Source organism: Lepisosteus platostomus, chromosome 4 (genome assembly GCF_059453375.1).
Source record: "Lepisosteus platostomus isolate fLepPlt1 chromosome 4, fLepPlt1.hap1, whole genome shotgun sequence".
Taxonomy (NCBI): domain Eukaryota; kingdom Metazoa; phylum Chordata; class Actinopteri; order Semionotiformes; family Lepisosteidae; genus Lepisosteus; species Lepisosteus platostomus.
The window spans coordinates 19,615,585-19,637,383 of record NC_142614.1 but is presented as its reverse complement, the minus strand read 5'-3'; the positions used below and the strand labels follow the sequence as shown (position 1 = coordinate 19,637,383).

The 21,799-nt window shown below is 33.7% G+C and overlaps 1 protein-coding gene across 8 annotated transcripts in view; it reads right to left on the bottom strand.

Annotated features, from left to right (window-relative positions):
* Positions 1–21,799, bottom strand: part of mapk10 (mitogen-activated protein kinase 10) — a 105,726-nt gene that overhangs the window by 8,212 nt on the left and 75,715 nt on the right. For 2 of the 8 annotated variants that reach the window (XM_088628893.1, XM_088628888.1), the window contains exons 9-13: positions 13,780–13,962; positions 12,218–12,342; positions 10,545–10,571; positions 7,717–7,780; positions 6,629–6,706 (exon numbers count right to left, since the gene is read on the bottom strand). In XM_088628893.1, the coding sequence (XP_088485019.1) occupies positions 6,629–6,706; positions 7,717–7,780; positions 10,545–10,571; positions 12,218–12,342; positions 13,780–13,962 (477 nt within the window). Of the gene's footprint in view, positions 1–1,769; positions 1,892–6,599; positions 6,707–7,716; positions 7,781–10,544; positions 10,572–12,217; positions 12,343–13,779; positions 13,963–17,557; positions 17,630–21,799 lie in introns of all 8 variants that reach the window. The other 6 variants (XM_088628895.1, XM_088628896.1, XM_088628889.1 and 3 more) reach the window with 5 other exon arrangements.

Genomic DNA, 21,799 nt, shown 5'->3' with positions numbered 1-21,799 from the left:
GGGCCATACAGGCAAAAATTACACAATTAAAAATATTTTTTAGTATTTTACACAAAGTTGAAAAAGCATCTATAGACTGTAACAAGGTCAATGATAGGTTAATAAACCTTTGGCTCAGCTTGAAGAGAAGGTTTAGATATGTGACAGTTTCAAAATCTCTCTTAAGCCACTAGGTGGAGACATGAGCATGTGTATACTGTATATGGTACAGCTACAGTACGTAGTTTTGATCATTATGGGCATTCATACATTTTTTTTTACTCAGTGAAACTAGTGTATGTTATTAAATGGAATTGTAGAATAGCATCTTTTTGATTTGAAAATTTTGATAACATTTTTTCATATATATCCACCCATTTTCTAACCAGAAACTATCCTGGCAAACAAAGGACGCATATTCAGGCTGCACCCTGGATGGGACACCAGTCCATCACAGGACATTCACAGATAAAACACACATGCTGTACCAGCGACAATATTCCTAGAAGCCAATTAACCTACAGGTTTGTCTTTGGACTGTGGGAGAAAAAACAGAACACCCAACAGTAACCTACAGTACAGAAGCACAGGGAGAACATATAAATGCCACACAGGTAGTTACCCAGGAATTGAACACCCCAGTGCCACCAGGCAGTAATGCTAACCATTACACCACCATGCCATCCTTTTTCATATTTCATTTTTTCTGCTTAGCTCCTTAGAATGTGCAAACTTCTAGGAAATAATTTATATTGTCATGCTTCACATGACCATTGAATAAATGGATCTGAATACTATACTGTGAGTCATTAGATTTGTAATAAATGAGTGCTATATCCAATGGCATTTGTTGCATTTTTAATGCTCCTCACTATACATTTTTAACTTCTTAATGCTTACAAAAGACTATGCACTCCAAAATTCCTGCATGCTACCCCTTTCTATTATTTAAAATATAAAACCCACAAAAGAATGTGAACATAAATTTAGCATAAGAGCACATTGCTATCCAGTGTACACCATTTAAATTGGTATTTTATTGTTTCACCCATTTAAATGGTGTATGCTGGATAACAATCTAAAGAGAAAGTGACAGAACAGAATAGTTTTTATTATATAGAATAAAACATTGTATTTCAGTCTGTAAAACCGACAACGTCCATGTGCCATGGTAGAAACATTCATTTTTTTGTAGCAATGATGAATTGTTGTCGTACTGTATATTTACCCCCTTTACCATAACTTGCTCAGTTGTACAAGATCTAAAAACAATGGAAATAATACAGGAAAAAGAACTTGGATGATGATGTTTAATTTTCATTACTTACAATTTACTTTATTATTTATAATTGCAGGACACTTATTTCAACTCATTCAAAGTGCACGAAAGAGAAGAATTCCCAGATAAGCATACAAAAACAACTCACAAAGATGACCATTAAAAGTTTTTGCTAAAATTAATTACAAAACATCTTCAAAGATGTCTTCTGAACTGCAGGAAGCACCTTGAGACTTCTTTGAAGACTACACAGAAAATGAATAAATGGAGGTGGATTCAAAGATGCAAAGCAAGGAAAGTGCCCTAGCCATTTGCAGAACTGTATACTAAAGCTAAGCAAGGATGAAATGGTTTAAAACCTGGACAACTGAGAACTACTGTAGGTAAAAATATTTACCTGTAGGTTAGATTAGAACAAAGGTTTGGGTTAGAAAACAGCCTGTAAATGAGGGAGAATGATATACTAATCCTACAAATGCTTTAAAAGACTATCACACCCACAATTCCTTACGTTGCTCAATCCTTTTGTTGAAGGTTACTCAGGCTCTTTAGCTGTCCTCATAAGTAGGCGAGTTGGGGGAAGTATTTCCTCTGATTTCATTGTCCCAACTGTCATCGGCAGGGGCTGGCAACCTGTTATTATGTGAGGTCAAATGAGTTCTAAAACCTAAACAAACATGTGGGAGGTCTATCTTCGGGCCTTTTCTTAAATCTATGCTTCTTTAAGCTGTCTATCGACATAACAATTCTACATGACAGATATGATAAGCTATAAAGAGTAGCTATCAGAAATTTATATTCCCTTTTAGTTGGCCTGCCTGGTCTCTCGACTGTCCTGGTGTTCTTCAAAGGCAAAGTTATGAAAATAACTGGAAAATACGCAGTAGTGTCATGACCAGAAACTTCTGAACAATTTATTTTAAGAATTTATGTCTGGCAGATACATGTATATCCTTAAAAACATCTGTGCACATTACCAGAGGGTTCTGACCAAATTTGGTCAAAGCTGTTTAAGAGTAATTAGCCACAAACATAAAAAGTTAATATTTCAACACAGAATAATAAAACTTCATATATGATAAATAAGGCAGTTCATACATTGTTATGTATTAATGATTTATATGTATAAAATATTAATAGAAGATTTTACACCTCACTGTGTATCACAACCTGGCAAACTATGTGGAGGGAAATGAGAACAAAATAATAAGGCAATGAAAAATAACACCACTCAAACCTCTAATTTGAAAATGAAAATGAGCCGTGCAAGGAACCTTCATTTCTGTCCTTCAAATTATAGCTCTTTCCTCAGGGCAGTCATTTTGCAAGGTCTAGCTACAGAGGGGAAATGTGCCCTGTTAGCATTATAATCTTACAAAAAAAAACTCTTCCAAGTTGAACCAAGGTGAATGAGTTGAAGTAAACTTGCAACTTGTATTAAAATGAAATCAGCTATTGAACAACAATGCGGTGCCAAGATGTCCTCTTAATAATTAATTACACTAACAGTTCAAACTGTAAGATTTGTATAGCTCTTCTCATCGCAAAGGAACTCAAAGTACCTTCACAGCTATTGGGAAAGACTTATGAACATGATGTATAAAGTAAAATACATACAGTATTACTGTATATAACATATATATATATAACAAGCTATATATTGTAATGTCTATATTTATATTAATTTATACATGACATTTTGTCCATTTTATTTTAATTTAACAGTAAATCCTAAAAACAAATCTACATTTTGTAGTCCATATGTAGTCTTTTAGACTTCATGGATGTGTAGGGAAGGACAAACTATGTCAATGATGAGGAACAGGTGCAATTGAGCTCATTAGATTTGATTGGTAAATGTTTTGGAATGGCTACTACAATGTGTCATATTAGCTGCTAATTAGTACTTTTTGTGCACAGGTTTGTAAAGATTCTGATCTGATGTACTGTAAATCGTACTGTAAGTGGCAAACTTGGTTTCTTCTCACCAAAATTAAGGTATATTAATAAAAATCAGTTTTTAGAATAGTAGAAAACACTAGGCATTTAATCATTTGCTTATAACACATTGTGACTGGTAGTGACTGATAACTTGATTAGGCTGGAGGGAAGGGAGGTCAAGGGACTGAACAGCATGGGAATGTGGCTACATGCCTTGTTCTCTTACTTTGGACAATCACTCAATCAGCCTCCTGGGAGGAGTCTGAAGTCTTTTTAAAAGAGCAGAGGTAAGCTTTTTGCTTAGTTCTGTTCTGAATGCCATATGGTTAAGATGTATCAAGCCATAGGTCAGCATGATTATGCTGTGTGTATTATTAGGTGTTACAAGAGTGCTTAAGGTGGAATATTTCTATTTTTCTGGTGATCATTCCAGATAGATTTACTTACCTTTCATGACCTGACTAGCCATACCAAAGATACATACTGTAATGGTGGCAATAATAGAGAGCACATCACCAGCTACTGCACCAGTTAGTGTTTATATTCAAACAAAAAGATGCCACCAAGCAGCCCTGATCTGACAGGCAAGACAAAAGACTTGTAAATGCCAGTGAACCATTTATTAATGAAGTCTTTTTAAAAAATGTTAGAGGAAACTGACCCGTTTTCTAATTCTGACCATTGTAATTATCTGGTTTCCAGATGAAGTTTCATGGGCCAACCTGAAGGAACACCAGTATTCATACACTCATACAGTGACTGCCTACATTGAAAAAACCAAGATGAAATCAATGGTATAAATGGCAATAACTCATCCAGAACTCCTAAAAAAATTATTTGCACACTGTGACAGCTGCTAAAGAAGAAACACTCAGAATGTAGAGTGTTGATTTGAAAATATTGCAGTGCATATTGCTGTTTTTTGTATATTCTGTAGTAATGATACTCACGGAGAATCATGTATAAAACATATTTTGTATTACATACAGTATATGCACATATAGGGTACTGTGTTATATATTGTATTAGTCAAAACAAGTAGAAGGAACCCTGAATTATACCAGCAAAGCTGGTCTCTTGCTTACACTTTCAGTTCAACAAAACAATGATGTTGTCATTTGCTGAAAAATATGAATTCAGCTTCTCAGAGGGCACAACATAAATCTCCCATTTACAGTACCTATCAGCTGCCTTATAACTAGTTAAAGTAAAAGACTAGTTAAAGAGTAGTAGTAGAAATTTGATTACCCCTATAAAACGGAAGAGGTGAATTAGAATTTACAGCTTTTTATTTTATCAGACTTCAAGGCCACAAGATTACTTAATAGTGTCATTGTCATTGTCCATCACCACAAGGATTACTCAAAACAGGAACAACAAAGGGCAGAATTACAGGTCAGGCCTGAGCATTAGGTAAAACATAAATAAAGTTATGTTTTAAATACATTTGGAAACCCAACGTTCTTACTGCAAGCACACTATGCTTCAAAACTATGGTGAGGGGTCTTAAAATTCTCTAAATTCTGTATTGTATTTTTTACAGAACCCCTACAGTACATTAAACCTGAGAGATGCAAAAAATGCATCAGGATTATTTTTCATATCAATATATTGTACAGCTGCAGTGGTTTGTGTGTACCTTTAGCAGAGTAATATTGAATCTTCCTTGTATTATCTTTATATCATATCTTTACAGGGCTTTCCTGTAATTCAGTTGTTGATATTTGAGTAAAACTAGATAAATATAAAAACACATTTTAAATTTAGTTATTGTATCAATTTAATCAATTTAATTAGTGCACAATAATATAGAAAAAATATTTTGTTCACATCTCACTTAGAAGACTTCAAAATGTGATAAATAACATAGAAATAAAATTTCCCATTTTCCTTAACATACCCTAAGGCAGTCAGACATGCTGCTTGAGAGCTGAAAGATTTTCCATTACATTAGCAAGGTTACACTGATATATTGGCACTTAACTCCTGAAAAATCCATTGCAAATTTGTCTCTGTACAGCTCCTGCTTTTAGAATACTTAACATGTTATTAGAAAAATAATGACAAAGATGATACAAAAAGTGTTTAATGTTTTATGTTGACTAGACATCTTCACTTGCTCTAATAGATGTAATTTCTGTTCATAATTTATTATATATCTGTTCATATATTGTTATACGGTATTTAATATATTAATATAATTAGCTTATTGTTGTTAACCCACAGCAGATATTAGGTTCTATTTAAAAAAAAAACATGTGGTGGCACTTGATCATTTCAAACAGCTTTGGTAATACCTTAGATTTGGAAACGTTCGGACCTGTAAAATGTAAAAACTTCTGACACTAAAAATACTCAATTAACACACTGCATAGTCATGTAATTAGGCAGTCTGATTAATATATTGCACATTATTCTACTATAATATCATACTTAGCCTTTTTGTTTTCCTGTGGATTCTCAGATAGGTTTCTTTTCATAGACAGTCTAATATTGTGAAGCACTGCCCTCTGGTGTTTATTAATACACCAAGCAGACTCATCAGCTCAGTTTCAGAGTTTATTATCCTGGCCCAGAATTGATTAATTTTCAGAGACAAAGGAATGTAAACATGATTTAATTAATATTATCACTGATAATAGTTGGGGAAAAGTGTATTTTCAAAGTTGAGAACATGACAATTAAAAACCTCACCTTATGTATTACTGATTAAGCAGATGAGGTTGCACAGTTTCTATCAAGAGCTACTGTATTAATAGTAGTTATTTGTAAAATAGATCCTTTAATATTAGAGCTGTGAAAAGATACTTAACACAGAAAATGTAAGAAATCATTGTACTTACCAATAAATATGCATAATTCCAAAGCATAAAGTTCATTGGTGCTATACCACAAAGTACCACTTTCTAAGGATTATGTTTAATTTATGGCATACTGTTATTCTCTAAATGTAACTATTAACCTCAACAGATTTTAACAGAATTGACAGAAAACAGACCACAAGCTCCATCCTTATATCATGACACAGTAAGCATACAGAGATATGGAAATACAATATAATGTAAATGACTGACTGCATGCATTTTCTATGGTTACACCCTTTTATAAATGGAAATACAGCATGTTTTTTCCTCAATAACTGTCAAAATTCACTTTATAAAGAAATGCAAAAATATAAAAATAAAAACCTTGTACTCAATAATGTGTTACTTTTTATGTTAAGATATTCTGCTTTACACTCCAGATGAAATTCACACACTAACTTATTCAGATACCATATTTCAATAGTAAAGTCCACTGTATGCGAATTTAAACACAATGATAGACAATGACAAATGAGCTAAACACAATGGAATTTTTTGGTAAAAGGCACACCTAATTATTTTTTAAATTCACTTACAGAAAGATTAGGTTATGTACTGAGAGTACCTGAAGGAGATGGCTGTCCCTTCACAACACCATTTTTAGTTTTCTCCTCGAAGTTCATTACTTCTTTGTAGATAAGCTCTGAAAAAAAAAAAGATTTCATTGCAATCAATGTGACAAGCTATCTTGTAGATTTGCTTGTACTCTACTGTTGCATCATCAATGCCAAACTTCACTAAAAATGTTAAGAACATAAAATGGTTTACAATGACAGCAGGCCTTTTGATCCATCTGGTTCATTTTGTTGTTAGTAGCTGATTGATCCAAAAATCTCGCCCACCTGTTTCTTGAAAGCACTAATGGCATCACCTTCAAAAATAGACTTGTAGCTTGTTTCAGACTCCTACAAAACCTTGTATAAAATAGTACCTTCTGTTCTCAGTGTTGAATCTCCTTCCTCATTTATGTATTCCCTATTAGTTGTGAAGAATTCCAATGGGTTACATTTTTCAATAGCTACAGTATGAAAAGTCTGAATACTTTAATCAAGCCACTAAACAATCTTTTCTATTCAAAACAGCTGTAAATATACAGTAGTAAGTTATTTAACCCTGTCATACAGTAGTAAGACATTTCTTCGAACCTGAGAATGTACAGTACCTGGTCATTGTTTTCAGGAAGGATTCCAGAGCACGAATCTTTTTTAAACCATGGTGGCCAACATTGTAGACAATATTCTAAATTATAGATTTTTTTTTTTCATACAGACACAGATAGCAAATCATGCAGATCTATTTTTTAGTCAATTATGTGTCTCATTTAATCTTTTTTTTATATTATTAATTAGAAAAGTAATGTTTGATTTTTTTCTCTTTATCAAGAAATTGTTAAGAAAACTCTGGAAATAGAAATAAACTATTTTAACTTATTTTGGACAAATGAAAAAATGATCTTCCATCAACTACCTTTTAATGTTCAAAGAAAAAGAAAAAAACTACCCATCATAAAACACAATCCCTTGTCATAAAAGTGTGGTTAGTAACACTGGCATATGGAATTTTCCACATGTTCTTGTTCTGTTTAAAAAGCGTAGTTTGTAATCAAAGACACCTATGTTTCTTCCCGGCTTGGAAGTGATTTCAGGGTTTTACCTTTCCATTCATCAATAGTATGTTCTCTTTCATCAAGCTGCTTATCATAGATCTGTGGAGGGGGCTGAGGAGAAAAAAAAGACAGCGAATGGATTAATGGTGTAAATGTTTTTAATCATTTTTAAATAAATATAGTTACAGTATCATGCTCTACCCATTCCAGTCTCTCAATTAGCACATCCTTTCTGTTAAGTTAAAAACAACAATTTTTAAAAAATTAAACTGAAAAAAGTCAATTTACTTACAGTAAGCACATATCTTTATAAGATCAGTAAAAAAAGCTAAGAAACTAAACAATGCTTGAAGTAGAAGGCACTTAAAATGACACTAAATGTTCACCAGTGTATATTGTATATAATCAACATTAAGCATATTTCAATGTTAAACACAACATGTTCATTATGCATTCATAAACTGTAATATACTGTAATTTGTAAGAAACTACAAATGATTTACAGCGGAATATAAAAGAAACCAACTATTTCGCATACATTGGTAGACACAATCCATGAAGATGCACCTTTAATCATTTGCAAGTATTGATCGAATTAAAAAGTGCAGAAAAAACGAGAGTATGGGAAATTTTGACAAAGCATAAACAAAGCAGCACAGAACACAGAAGCAAAAATAAAAACCTAGTAAGGTCCAACAAAATGGAAATACTGCATTGGCCATGTAAGTTTTATGTTAATGTTTGTACACAAATGTACACTGCCAAAACACGGATATCCATTGATTTCATAAATAAACTTCATGCTGTTAAAAGTTAACAAATGAAATTTGAAAACATTAAGAAAAGGTTAGAAAAGGAGTAGTATCAAGCATTGCTAATGTTAGAAAAAAGGAGCAAATGCTGCTGAAAAAGGCTTAAAATACAATCTTCTTCCCTTGGTTCTTCTTACTTTTATTCTTTACAAGCAGTTTTTTTTTTCCAATTTTTATCTTGAACAGAGCCAAATAATTATATATTTACCATAGGCCACCATGATTTCCACAGATGTAAGAAATAACACTATACAGTAAGACCTACTGAACTTTTGCTAGAGATCAAAAGAAATTAATTCCAGCATTTATAGAACATCCAATTATGTTTTTATAGTTTAAGATGTGGGCTATTATGGATGACAAGTTACATAACACCATTACTTTGATAGCTAAATAGTTCTGAAACATACAGTATTTTTGTTATGGCCATATCCTGCATGTACTGTATGTATATATGTTATTAGTACTGTATCTGTCTAAGATTAGACATAAGTGCACTTCAGCAACTTCTGAAAATACTGCTTATCAGATGCTGCTAATATTGTGGAAGCTCGAAAAAGTAACGACACAGGGTCTTGGGTTGTACTGAATAAGATACTGGCATCCCCTGTTCATGTAAAAAAAAATGGCTCAAGTCAGGTAGGCAGCCCTGCTTCTTAGCATGTTCCTTTTATATAATACCTGATGATAAGCCTTTTTGTTGGAGCTGCCACCCACTTAAAGTTTTTCTTTTGGATCTATTTTTCCCTACCTATAGCATGGTAGATTTATCAAATCAAATCAAATCAAATCAAAGTTTATTGCAATCAAATGCACAACAATACGGCGTGCAGCAGTAGTTGCTGGCAATGAAATGTCTCAGTCCTCCATATGATCTCAGACATTTAAACACTGCTTGTCCAATCACAAGCTCATCTGTGAGTCCAATTAAGTCAGAATCAGAATTCATATATAGAGAGGAATGTATATACTGTATATCCAATATATATCCAGTCAGACATAACCTTTGGCATCATCTGAAACATGGACTTATTGACCTGTAAAGTACACAATGCATGGCACTTCTAGATCTTATAACAGCATCATTAAGCTGTCTATGAATCATTTCATTAGAAAATCATTCTCCTATAACATTTTAAACTGCATTTCTCAATAGGGCCGAATTAACAATAAGCAACTTTCAGAGCAACTGTATTCTCCTCATCTATTCTTCTGACATTTACACACAAAGGGATATCACACAGAACGTTCAATACCTACAGTAGGTAACATGACATGTTTTCTGATTTTATAGTATCCCAATGCCCTAGTACATAACAGAACAGATATGATTTGTTTCTTGGGTGTTACAGCTAGACAGATTAAAATCAAAAAGGGTTGATTGCACACTGGAAGATAGAATTACTGAGCACTAAGTCCAAGACAGCAATTTGACTGAAACAGTACTTTAAGTTTTTTTACTTGACTTTAAGGTTGACCATTGGCATAATTTGAGTATGTTAGTATGTAAAGGAATAGAATAGTCAGCAGGCAGGTTGGATGGACAACTAGGTAAAACAGATTTAGATTATGCAATCACTTTCAAGGCTGTGGAAAGGAATGGGAAGGACAGCAAGTTTCACTGGATCACACCTATCAGGGCTTTAAGATTTCAACCATTTCAGTTTCCCAAATTACTTAAATAACTTCACTGACTTAGTGAAATCAGTACTTCTTCACACAAAAGTGAATTAAACATTTATACATTTTTCTGTATATTAAGGAAGTGAAAGATTATAAAGTAAAGTCAAATTAAAACTCTTTTTTTGCATTTTAGTGCCTCTGTCTGATTTTAACAGAATAAGAATAGTCTATTACATTTAATTCAGCAAGGATAAGGGGTTATTACCAGTTCGCAGTGTTTGAAAAGAGTAGTTCATTGCTTCCACTTACAGATAACGTCACACGCACATGCACACAAACAAATCTTTATGCAAAATACAGTACTTGCCCCTTGTAAAATTTTGGCTACATGTTTGTACAGCTAGCATTAAAAACATTTTCTAAGGTCAAATATTATTTACCATGGATATTTGGACGAGATCTCGGTTCTTCATCAGCGTGAAAATAAGAGTAGAAAGAGGAAAAAGAATAGACAGGTTGAGGGAATTTGGAATGCTATTTGTTTCTGGACAAAATCCAGAGGTGGCCAAGACAATTTCAAAGTTGAAGTACTGCCGTAACTCGGGAATCGTACTTTCTTCCATAAATAAACCTAAAAACATTGTGAAAATATACTGTATTATAGAAATAAAAAATGTCCACTTACACCAAGCAGCAATCAAATAGTTGTAAACACATTTATATTTTTATTTATTGAAAAAAAGCATTGCCTATATGAAGAAAATAATTTGGTAAACGTAAAATACTACTTCAGATTAAAAACCAGAACTATTTTAAGTTATAGTATCTCTTCTAGTTAAACCATATTAACTGTACTTCATTAGTCTCAGTATAATTTCATGTTTCTTTCGCAATATCTTTCACAACTGTGTTTTTAATAACAGTTAAAATAATGAGGAACTACCCCTGCTGCCTCTCTGTTATATTTCTTGTGAGCCTTCATTTCTAACAAGTGACCGGTAAGAAATTACTTTTACCCAATCTACACGTAATCTTATTTACACACTGATGAAGGTCTCAGAAATGTATTTGAATAATACATATACACTGCATATACACAGCAGTTTCAGTGGTTTGATTTCTTGCCAATGTTTTCTTAAACACTGGAAATGAAAATAACTGAAAGTAGTTACATTGCTGATGAGTATATCATCCATACAGTGAATTTAAATGGAATGAGTGGAACACATACCCAAAAAATCATTTTCTTAAAATATAATTATTTATCAGTATAAATTTGTAATTCATTTAGTGAATTCATTTGTCCTTGGGAAGACCTGTTTTGAGACCCCTAATTTATCTTCAGTGAAAATTTTTATCAATTACATGAAAGAGTTATTTTTCACACAAAGAAACACATTCAAACCCATGAATAGCAAAGATATGGCAGACACCAAATTGTAAAATTGGTGGAGGAACTACTAGTCACTATTTACATAATGCGAATGGTTTAAGGATCAAATCTCACACTATAGTAAATAGCAAATATTGCACTTTGTGAATTCACTCATTTAGTTCAAAACAGTAATTGTAGAGAGTATATGAAAACTGTGATTAAAAACATGATTTACTTTCCCTTTGGAACAACAGGTCTCCTACAGTCTCACAGTTTCAGGGGCCTTTGCTTGAGTCTTCAAAATGAAACACTGATTGGACAACTGGGCATGTGACACCTTAATGCCTCATTAGGTTTAGAATGTTCCACATAAGTTCTTTGCACTAGATGCCTTATAATGGCAAAACCAAAATAAATAACTACACTAATGACTAACAACATGATTGCTGTAAATATTAACACAAAATAATAAATTGTGACAAAGGTTATAATCAGCATGGACTTTCTTTAACTGTTACAAAGGACTGCGCAGAAAAACACAGAGGTGTTTTAAATGTCACTGTGTTAAGGTATGTACTGTATTTGTTTCAGCATCTAACAAATCACTATCTATTCAATTTCTAAACCAGAACCATGGACATTCCTAACTCTGGCAAAAATGGAAATGTTCCTACAGTATTCATCACAAAAAATAAGTTAATCAATATGATGAAGAGAATCAGCAGTAATCACACTCACCGCCTCCACTTCCGCAGGATCATACCAGACGTTAATGTATGGGTGCTGTAAGGCTTCATCAACTGATATCCGCTTAGCAGGATCAATAATAAGCATCTTCGACAAGAGGTCTCTAGCCTGGCTGGCTGTGAATACAGATTTCAAACTCAATATATTGACGTGTTGTAGAAAATCATCTATGCAATTTTGCATTATTCCATAAAAAGTTAGTACACGCAAAGAATGCAGGGTGGGATATACTGTTAATCGGAAGCTGGTACTCCTGCAGGAAATTCACAGGCTATAAAACAGCATCTTCATTGTACATATTGAACCACTTGCTCACCAGATTCAGATGCATGTTTGTTGTTATAAGAGGAAGCAAAAGTCAGAGATTTTGACTTTGTATATGGATATTCACATGATAATTAGTAGGAGTTATTAGTTAAGCAGTAATCACGGTTTAGGACTATTGACTAAATCTGCCAGTCACTTGCTGTCTGCCTTTCTTATGTCTCTGAATTGCAGTTGGAATATTTAAAACCCTTCATGTCTCTGTTGCTAACAGGCATTGTCCTGCTGGCCTCACAGGCAGGCAGTTATGAAATTGTTATTTTTGTAAATAGGATAAGAGACTTTGATGTTTAAATTATGCAGTGGAAGACTGGAACTGTATTATTTTTTAACACATGGTGCTAGAGCATTAAGAGATATTCATCACACAATGTTTTTATAGTGATTCAATCTGTTTCCTCCATCAGTGTCAGAAATCTAAACATTGGTTTAATTTAGGCAGATTTAAAGCTCTACTTTCTCTCTACAGTTTGTGATAAAATATATGAACAAGTTGCTCCATTATTCATGCACAAATATCTCAGCCTTGTGAAACGCACAACTGAACATGGTAGAACTAACAACCCAGCAGAGAACAGAAATGACTGAATGGCAAGAATTCTTAATGCAGAATTTTACTTTTTTGCAGGATTTCATGTCTGTTTCTTTAGTAAGCTTATGTTCATGAACTCCAAAATTAATATATACATATAAAACTATGATAACAATGACTTCACCGGGGATCTTTAAATGATTAGTCTGTGCATTGTAACTGGATATGATTTCTGAAGAAAGTCCAGTATTCATTGAGGATCCAGTGACACTGTGGGGAGCAGAATTTAATCTGGATGTTTCCCTGCTAACATTGCAATCAGCCTACAAACTCACTTGAAACAAATGGTATGGGTCAGATGCAGCATCTTCCAAATCAATTTCTTGTGATCTACTTTATAAAAAGTACAGTACTAGATTAAGTCAAAAGGTCATGCCTTGTGGTTTCCTGATCAAATAACACCCCTATCAGCGAACGCGATTCAGTTTGCTATTCAAAATAAACACAATCCATTAATTATGTGACAAGGTTAGTTATCCTTAAATTCATGTGACTACTGTGCCATGCGTCAAAAGGAAAAAAAAAAGCTAAGCTAAATTAGCTCTCAGATGGTGTGTTAATTCCTCTCTCAGAGAGGGGTCACTGTCCCCTTTGGCAGCAGGTTCTATAAGTAAAGTATTATAAGTAAACGTCTTACCTTTGAGTTTGTTGTGTTCAGAGTCAGCAGGGAAGAGACAGTCTGGAAAGAGCTTGGGAAAGGTAAGCCCTGCATACTTGGGTCTGTTTTCTACGTAGTTGCGTACGGTCGGCTGCAGTTTCTTCATGAACTCCGGGGATGGAGTGCCCAGCTGCTCTATGACTTTGTTCCACTGATCAATGTCTGAGATGGTCAAGGTTAAGGAAAATCTACCACAAATAATGGTTTAAGACATGTTTACTGTACACACTGAAATATTAACAGTATGTTAGCATTAATCGCTTAATTGCATTAATGATGTAGTTTCTGGACTTATGTTTTCTGCTTGATGAATATAAATGGAATAAACTTTTATTATCTGAAGAATTAATATAGATCTCTTAATGTTCTTGGGCACAGTACAGAGTACATAATTAGTGCCCTGGAAACATACAGTAGCTCAAAGGTTTCAGTGCCTGCTATGGACACTGCAGCTGTATGCTTCAGGGAAGGTACAGTAGCTCTCAGCAAAACCATAGCATATTATGTTGCATTTTCAGAGTCTATAGATGAAGCCAGATCTTCTTCAAAACCTACTGTGAAGTGGTGTACATAGCAAAATGATAAGTAAGAATTAATGAAGTTCATTTTGACTCACTACAACATGTGATTTTCAATATAGAACATACCAAAATGTTCACCTTTTAATACAAAAAACATTTTTATTTGCACTGTGCCTAAAAATATACAATAGAAATCTAGCTGTAACTATAATTAGTGATCTAGTATGAAGGATATACCTTATCCTTTTTATTCTCTGATTTTATTGATATTACTGTAAACTGTAGTTCAGAAAATGCTGTGATAGCATAATATACAGGCATTGTAATTAAACAAACACATAGAAAATGCATTAGAAATGCTAGGGAATACCTTTCAGTGGTTCATTTTACAAATGACTAGTGTTACAAATCACAAAACAATGAATATGCAACCATTTTATATATAAATATATAATTGTAAAGCACTAGTTTAGATGATAATGAGATGTAATGTTACTCTAAAAACTGTATTCCAATATAATATGACCATAGAGCCACACGATACTGAGAGATAACAGGGAAACCTTATATTACTGTAAAATATTACAATACCTGTCTCCCTTAAAGTTCAGATGATGTTGTGTATATGCCAGATCATGTACCGAAATGTGGACGGTGTAATGTAAGATGTGGTTTTTGAATTATTTTCTTAATGATTCTTGATCAGGTGTACTAGCAAAATATATCTGACCCACAGAGAACATTACATGTCCAAATATTGCTTTGACATGTTCTTCCTAAAACATGCAAAAGCTCATGTCTGGTCTGCAATGGTAATTTCAGAATATAAAATATAAATTCCAATGACCCAAGTTTTCAATACTGTACCTTCAAGGAACTGATCATTTACAAAACTCCTGCTAGATTATGAAAAAAATATATATTATAATGAGTTTCTCCATTACAGGGCCCACAGGTTTAAAACCCTATAGTGACAGCAATTAAAAACGTAAACAAATAAGCATTGGAACCATATTTAACATTTGTTATGTTTTTAATGCCTCTTAGTATATTATTTGACATTCTGAATTAAATGGAATTTGGTATTATCACAGCTAACTCTTGTTCCTTAAGATCTCATACACTCAAAAGAAATTGCTGAAAGCAACATATTTATTCCTAATTGTAGCAGCAACCAAAATGACGCAGACAAGACAGAAGTATCCTGAATCAGACATCTAAACCCTAGTCCTGAAGAACCAGAAAAATGGGCTAATGAAATTAATGGACCAATAGTATAATTTAGATCACAGCTGGAACAAATGCCATGAGATACTGTTGCTCCCTGGAAAACAAAGTAACATTGGTGCTCCCTTCACAAATTAAACAAAACAAAAGATTAAACAAAATCTGGCAAAATAGTACAACAGAAAAATTGAATTTAGCATATTCATAAAGAAAAGACATTTAGTATGACTATAAACAACACAAACAGATCTATTACTAAGGATTGTTTTGTGTGAATTGAAATATTGATGCATATACGAATTATTTTAGATACTTAAAGTACTGTATGACGAAACTCTGCACTAATTTAAAGACAGACAAATTCTAAGACAGACTTTCTGAGTATAAAATAAAGTAAAAACAAAAAGCAAGAAGGCAAGGATGGAAACACGCAATTAATGAATGTCTCCTTTGAATTATTAACTCTTTAACAGTACTGTAGGTCAGCTGACTTGCATGAATTTCAAAACTCTGAAACTAAAAAATGAAGCTGAAGAAAATTAAAAAGTGTCATCATATCTAAATACGAAGAACTGACAGTAGAACTTGGACTGATAAAAGCCTGTCTATGTTTCTGAGTTCCTTCTGTACACTTAGAGAAAGCCCGTAACCTGATCTCTAGAACTGCCACAAGCTCCACACCATAAGGTGTTTTCCTGTACTGTCTAACCATTCAGCTTTGTACATCGTGCCTTCTTCAGGCGTGAGGGAGAGAGGGAAATTAGCAAACAAATAAAGTATAGCAGAGCAAAAAAGAGAGTAGGTGAGCGAATCACCATTTCCCATTTTCTCTTTGTTCTCCCATGCCTTATTTATTTGCTACTTTCCCTCTCTCCCTCACACCTGAAGAAGACTCTACAGCCAAAAAGTGTTTCTTTTCTTTGCGTTTCAACATGGGATTAACCTTAACCTGTTTCTTGGTAGCCTACACATGCTGACTCGGCTCCAGGCAAAACTACTCTAAGCTGCTACTTGTGCATTGCTTTTATGGTTTTCCTGGATTGAAGAGCTAGTAAATTGTTTGATTTAATTAAGTAATGTTATTGCTTTGGTCACTGCAACACCGACCGATCTGATATTTCCCTAACAAAGTCCATGATCACACTACTTGGCTGGATCTTCAAGCCATTCACATTTTTTCCACAAGAACATCGGGAGCTCAAACATATTATAATTATAGTGGCAAAGACCACAGTCAATACCACAATAGCAACTCCAATACTTTTTAATATCAATAAATAAAAATACAGTTGACAGAAAAAAACACTTTCTTTATATTTTCCAGTTCTAGACCCATGGGACACATCATGAGAAATATATTAAATGTAAAGTGAAGAATGACATTTTTGTGTAATATAAAATAGAAAACCTAGCTAAATAAAAGCTAAAATATATAAATAGATTTTATTACATATTTTATAAAGACTTTCATCATTAGGGTAAGTTTGTTGCCTGTAACACATAAAAATCTAATAGTTCGTTCAAGTTGTCATCCACAACTTTTGCAGAACATTCAAGACGTCTTGGTTTCATTTTAGATTAGGAATTATAAATAGCACTTCTGAGCATTTGGTAAAAAGCATTATTATTTGTAAAATATTCATAAACTGACATGAATGTGATAATGTCCACTACAGGAGCTTATTTACTGTACATGTAAGTAACAAGTTGACTGAATTATATTCCTAACACAAGGGTAGGGCTGAAGGGATATACCGTATATAAAGGGTAATGTGTACAGTATGTAATTTTTATGACTCTTTATAATATGATTAATATCATGACAATAAAGTTTATAAACCATTATAGGAGACATCTAAATTAAAGTGAGTCTTATATTTCAAACTTCTTTACTTAAACCAGGACATTATCATTCAAGAATAATACAGCAGATATAACATTTATTTAATACTGTGGTTTTCCAAACGTAGCTGACTTATTACAAAAGCAAGGCTTCACAGGAAGGATACGATCAGTGCCTGGGAACAACACAGTACCTCTAATCATTTCACCAAAGATGCACCCCACTGACCACATATCCACTGAAACCAAGATAACATCAAATGTAACAGGCAATAAAAAAATCAATGCTTTAAATATAATAAATGAAATTGCTGTGAAAGCTCTTTCAAACCATTTTGAACACTTCACTTAGACGTTGTACAAAGAAGGGAGGTATTGGCACTACAGCAAATAAATCCATATTTTTAAATTTATTTTCATTTTAAATGATTGTGGTTGTCATTGTTCTTGTTATTGAAACTCAATTTTCATTCAATTCAAGAATTATATAGTTACATTAAATTATAATAAATTTAACTTCCTTTTAAGATACCAATGTTTTTAACATACAAAAACATATCTCTTTGGCTTACAGTATATGTAATTTTAATGTTATGCTGTTAGTAGATTAAACACTCCTTTTCACAAAGGATTGTTGGATGCAGGATCAAACTCTTAGTTATATTACAAATACTACAGCTTTCTTCACAAAACAGCTGGATAAGGTTTTCAGACCAAATATGTTCCCTTAATTTACAATCCTTCTGAAGTCCTTATTAAGTAAATTGTAGTCATTTTCATGTACCATAGTTAGAGTAATCTTGTTTTTATGTAATGCAATGCTTTTCCTGCTTTTACTACTCTTTTACCCTGTTTTTTATGATAAATTTAGAATCACAAAATCTATTAGAATTAGTCTTGTTATACCTTGTATACCTATAAGGAGGATGAAGAAGTGCAGACAGGCTTCTCCACCCTGCTCACCCATGAGGCAATAATTTGTTTTGACATAATTCAAGCTCCGCAGTGTAGAAGGTTCAATGACTCTGAGTGCCCTGTGCTAGGTTTCTAGAAAGCCCTAACTGATTAATACTGTACATAATGTACCCTACTCCCAGTAGCAAGTCAAGAATGTGTCTACACCAGTCAGCAAGCGATGTGACCCTGGCTCTAAAAAGCAACATCTTCAGATAGAGCCAGGGTCACATCACCTGCTGACTGGTGTAGCCTTTACTGAGAGCTCACATCTTTCTTGGTTGACCTGCTCAACCCAGAACTCCATTGACCCAGTGTTTTCTACGTTGCGCAATATGGAAAAGAGAATCTTGGTTTGTTGATGATAGAACAGTAGAATTCAGAAACATACTGTATGAAGATCACCAGGAAATGTTGCACTCCTAAGAAATTAATACTGTTGTTATTATTTATTTGCTTACTAGATGCCCTTATCCAGAAAGAAGTCACATGTGTAATTTCGTGATGATACAGTTTGTATCTTACCATCCATTTTCAGCAACCACTATCCTTAGAGGCTCCCAACAAGCCCAGTCTAACTCAGCAGACACAGGAGCAAACTCAAACTACAACCTGGACTGTATATATCTGTCCATCATAGGGAAAACAGGTATTACCTCAAGAACGTACAGTGTATGGGGGAAAATTTAGAGATGCCAATTGAAAAGAAACAATAACAGCTGAATACACAAGGAAATCATGGAAACACCACACAGAAGGCACCCCAGTCCGGGAATCAAACTAGAGACCCAAGAGCTGTAAGGCAGTGACATTGATTGTCACACCCTCCTATTTGTATGTGGATTAAATTTAATTGTCCCCCATTTTTCAAACTTTACTGAAAAAGCCAACTAAGTAAGCCAACTTAGTAAGCACTATATATTGCCACAAAACTAAAGACCATATTTCCTTGATTATTTTTCCATATAATCTGTAAAAGCTACAGAATGTTTAGTTTTAGATACTTAAATAACTAATTTCGACATATAATTTTAAACTCATTATATAACCTAGAACATACAGTATCGCCTGATTTTCAACACCACTTTTAACTTGAGTAGCACAAGACATTCTAAACATTATCTTAGATGGTTATGAGTTTTGAGTTTTTGTGGGCTTGTATTTTTTGCTAAAAATTTCATGGTGAAAAGTGAAAATTCACACATGTCTGTTCAGATGTTTCTGTTGTGTTGACAAAAAGTATTGCAATTCTTTTGTGCAAAAAATGCAAAGAATGAACAAAAATACAGCAGGTGAGTGCTTTTTAAATGTTTTTTTTTCTGGTTGCTCTGTTTTCCTCCAACCTTCCACAGACACAGTGTTTGTGTTAATTAGCATCTCTAAATTGCGGTTTTATACATGTGCCTTAGAATGGGCTGTGTACAGTATGCACCCTCCAGGGTGCAGTCCTGCCTTGAGCTTCTGGGATAGGCTCCAGGTTGTTGTGGCCCATAAAAAGAATACGTAGTTTCCTGATAATAGGTGAATGAAGATCTCCCTCTGCTCTTGATGGTACTACAAATAACATCTTCAAAAGACATCAAATAACATCTTTATTTATTAATAAATAAAGAGATGAAAAAAGACCACTACCACCTTTAAAATAAAAATGAACACAGGGTGAGCATTTGTGTTCACCCTGTTAAAAAATTGGCACAATCAACATCTAGACAGAGCAATGACCTATAGCCCTGGTGCCACCTATAGCTCTGGTGCTTCTGACCAGAAGAAAAAAAAACATAAAAAATAAGAAATAAAGCACTATGAAACCATCAACTTTGCAATTTCTCCAACTCTACATTTTCGACATTAAGGCTCAGATCAAATTAAAACTTTTACCCACCTGCCACTCATAAATTGCATACCTATTTCCCGATGGCACATTTTCTTTGCAAATGAAAAGCCACCATCAACTGGCTGGGTTTATAACCTGCACTTGCTGAAAATTCAACATTTTGAACAACTAAAATGAAATAGTTCCTCTAGGGATAACAATAAAATTGCACATTAGAAAATAGGAAATGCCAATGACAGAGAAATAATGTGAACCGTTAGTTAAATAATAAATCTGTGATTTTTTTCATACAGTACATAACAGTATAAGAAAACAGCAAAAAGACAAGAAAGTGTATATACTGTAGTACTGTATATACCGTAATCTCCTTCCTACCCCAGTCCTTTGTTTCTTCCTATATAACATCTTGATCCTTCCACTTTTCCTATACCATTCTCTAATGGCCATTTTATTCTCTATTTTTTTCTTTACTGTTGCCCTGTCTGTTGGAAAAAACTGCCTACAGAGATCATGTATATTCACCTCCTTCAGATTTTGCCTCAAAACCCATCTGATCCATTAGCACTGTAGTGATCTCCTTTCTCATCTGTATTTAAGCCTCAGCCATTATATCCACTGCTGCAGCTCCCCATATTCCATCATTATTCTGTATTACTAGCCACCTACTGTACACTTTGTTCCTGTAGTGTTATCTTAATGCTGATATGCTGTGTGTGATTTATTTATTGTTAATGGTTTTTATGTTGTCTGTTATAGTCAATACACTCATTGTATTGAGTATACTGTATGTAACTGTAAGTTAATAAGGGCATCTGTTAAACAAATTAATAATAAAAATCCATTATACTTCATGTGAACAAGCATTTAAATTATTAGCATAATAATGTGAATGAGTGCAAATTTAGGGCAGAGAAATCTGTTCACTTTCTGTAAAGGACTGATAATATAAAGTTTAGTTTTCCAAATGTTTTCTCTCGGTTAAATTCTATTTGCAAAAAAAAACAAGCTGATAAATATAAAGGGGTAGCATACTTAATATTTCAGTGTTTGGTGCCTGGTGTCTGGTTGAAGTAATGACAGCCCTTGCTGAAGGCACAACGAACCGCCTTCACTTATGAGGAATGAACCAGGGAGGCAGCAGCAAGGGTGCAGCTGGGGTGGAGGGAGGGGAGCTAGAAAAGATGCATGCATAGTGTAGTTGTGGACAGCAAGTGAGTATATATACGTAAGAGGGCAGAAGTGCAAGATTACAATCTGACCTTCTGTTTAAAAACTCAATATGATTACAATTTACTTATAACACAATGTGGTACAGTATGACCTTATAGCTGATGGACTGCCATAGGTCCCTAGGAAGTGTCCCTTCTTCTTGGCTGCTATCTGTTTCAATGGTATACAGTATATGAGGTACATCACAAATACTGGATACATTTTGCAAACTGGATATTAGTGAAGGTAACCACATTCATCTCATTTTAAGAAGTAGTCAAAGAAAAATGAATGGAAACAGCAAGTTATAAGCAAACAAAATAAAAAGCTCAGTCACACAAATCTAGTGCAAAGTTCAAGAGAAGATGAACAGCATGAAATTTAGTTAATATTTACAAAATACCTCCGGATT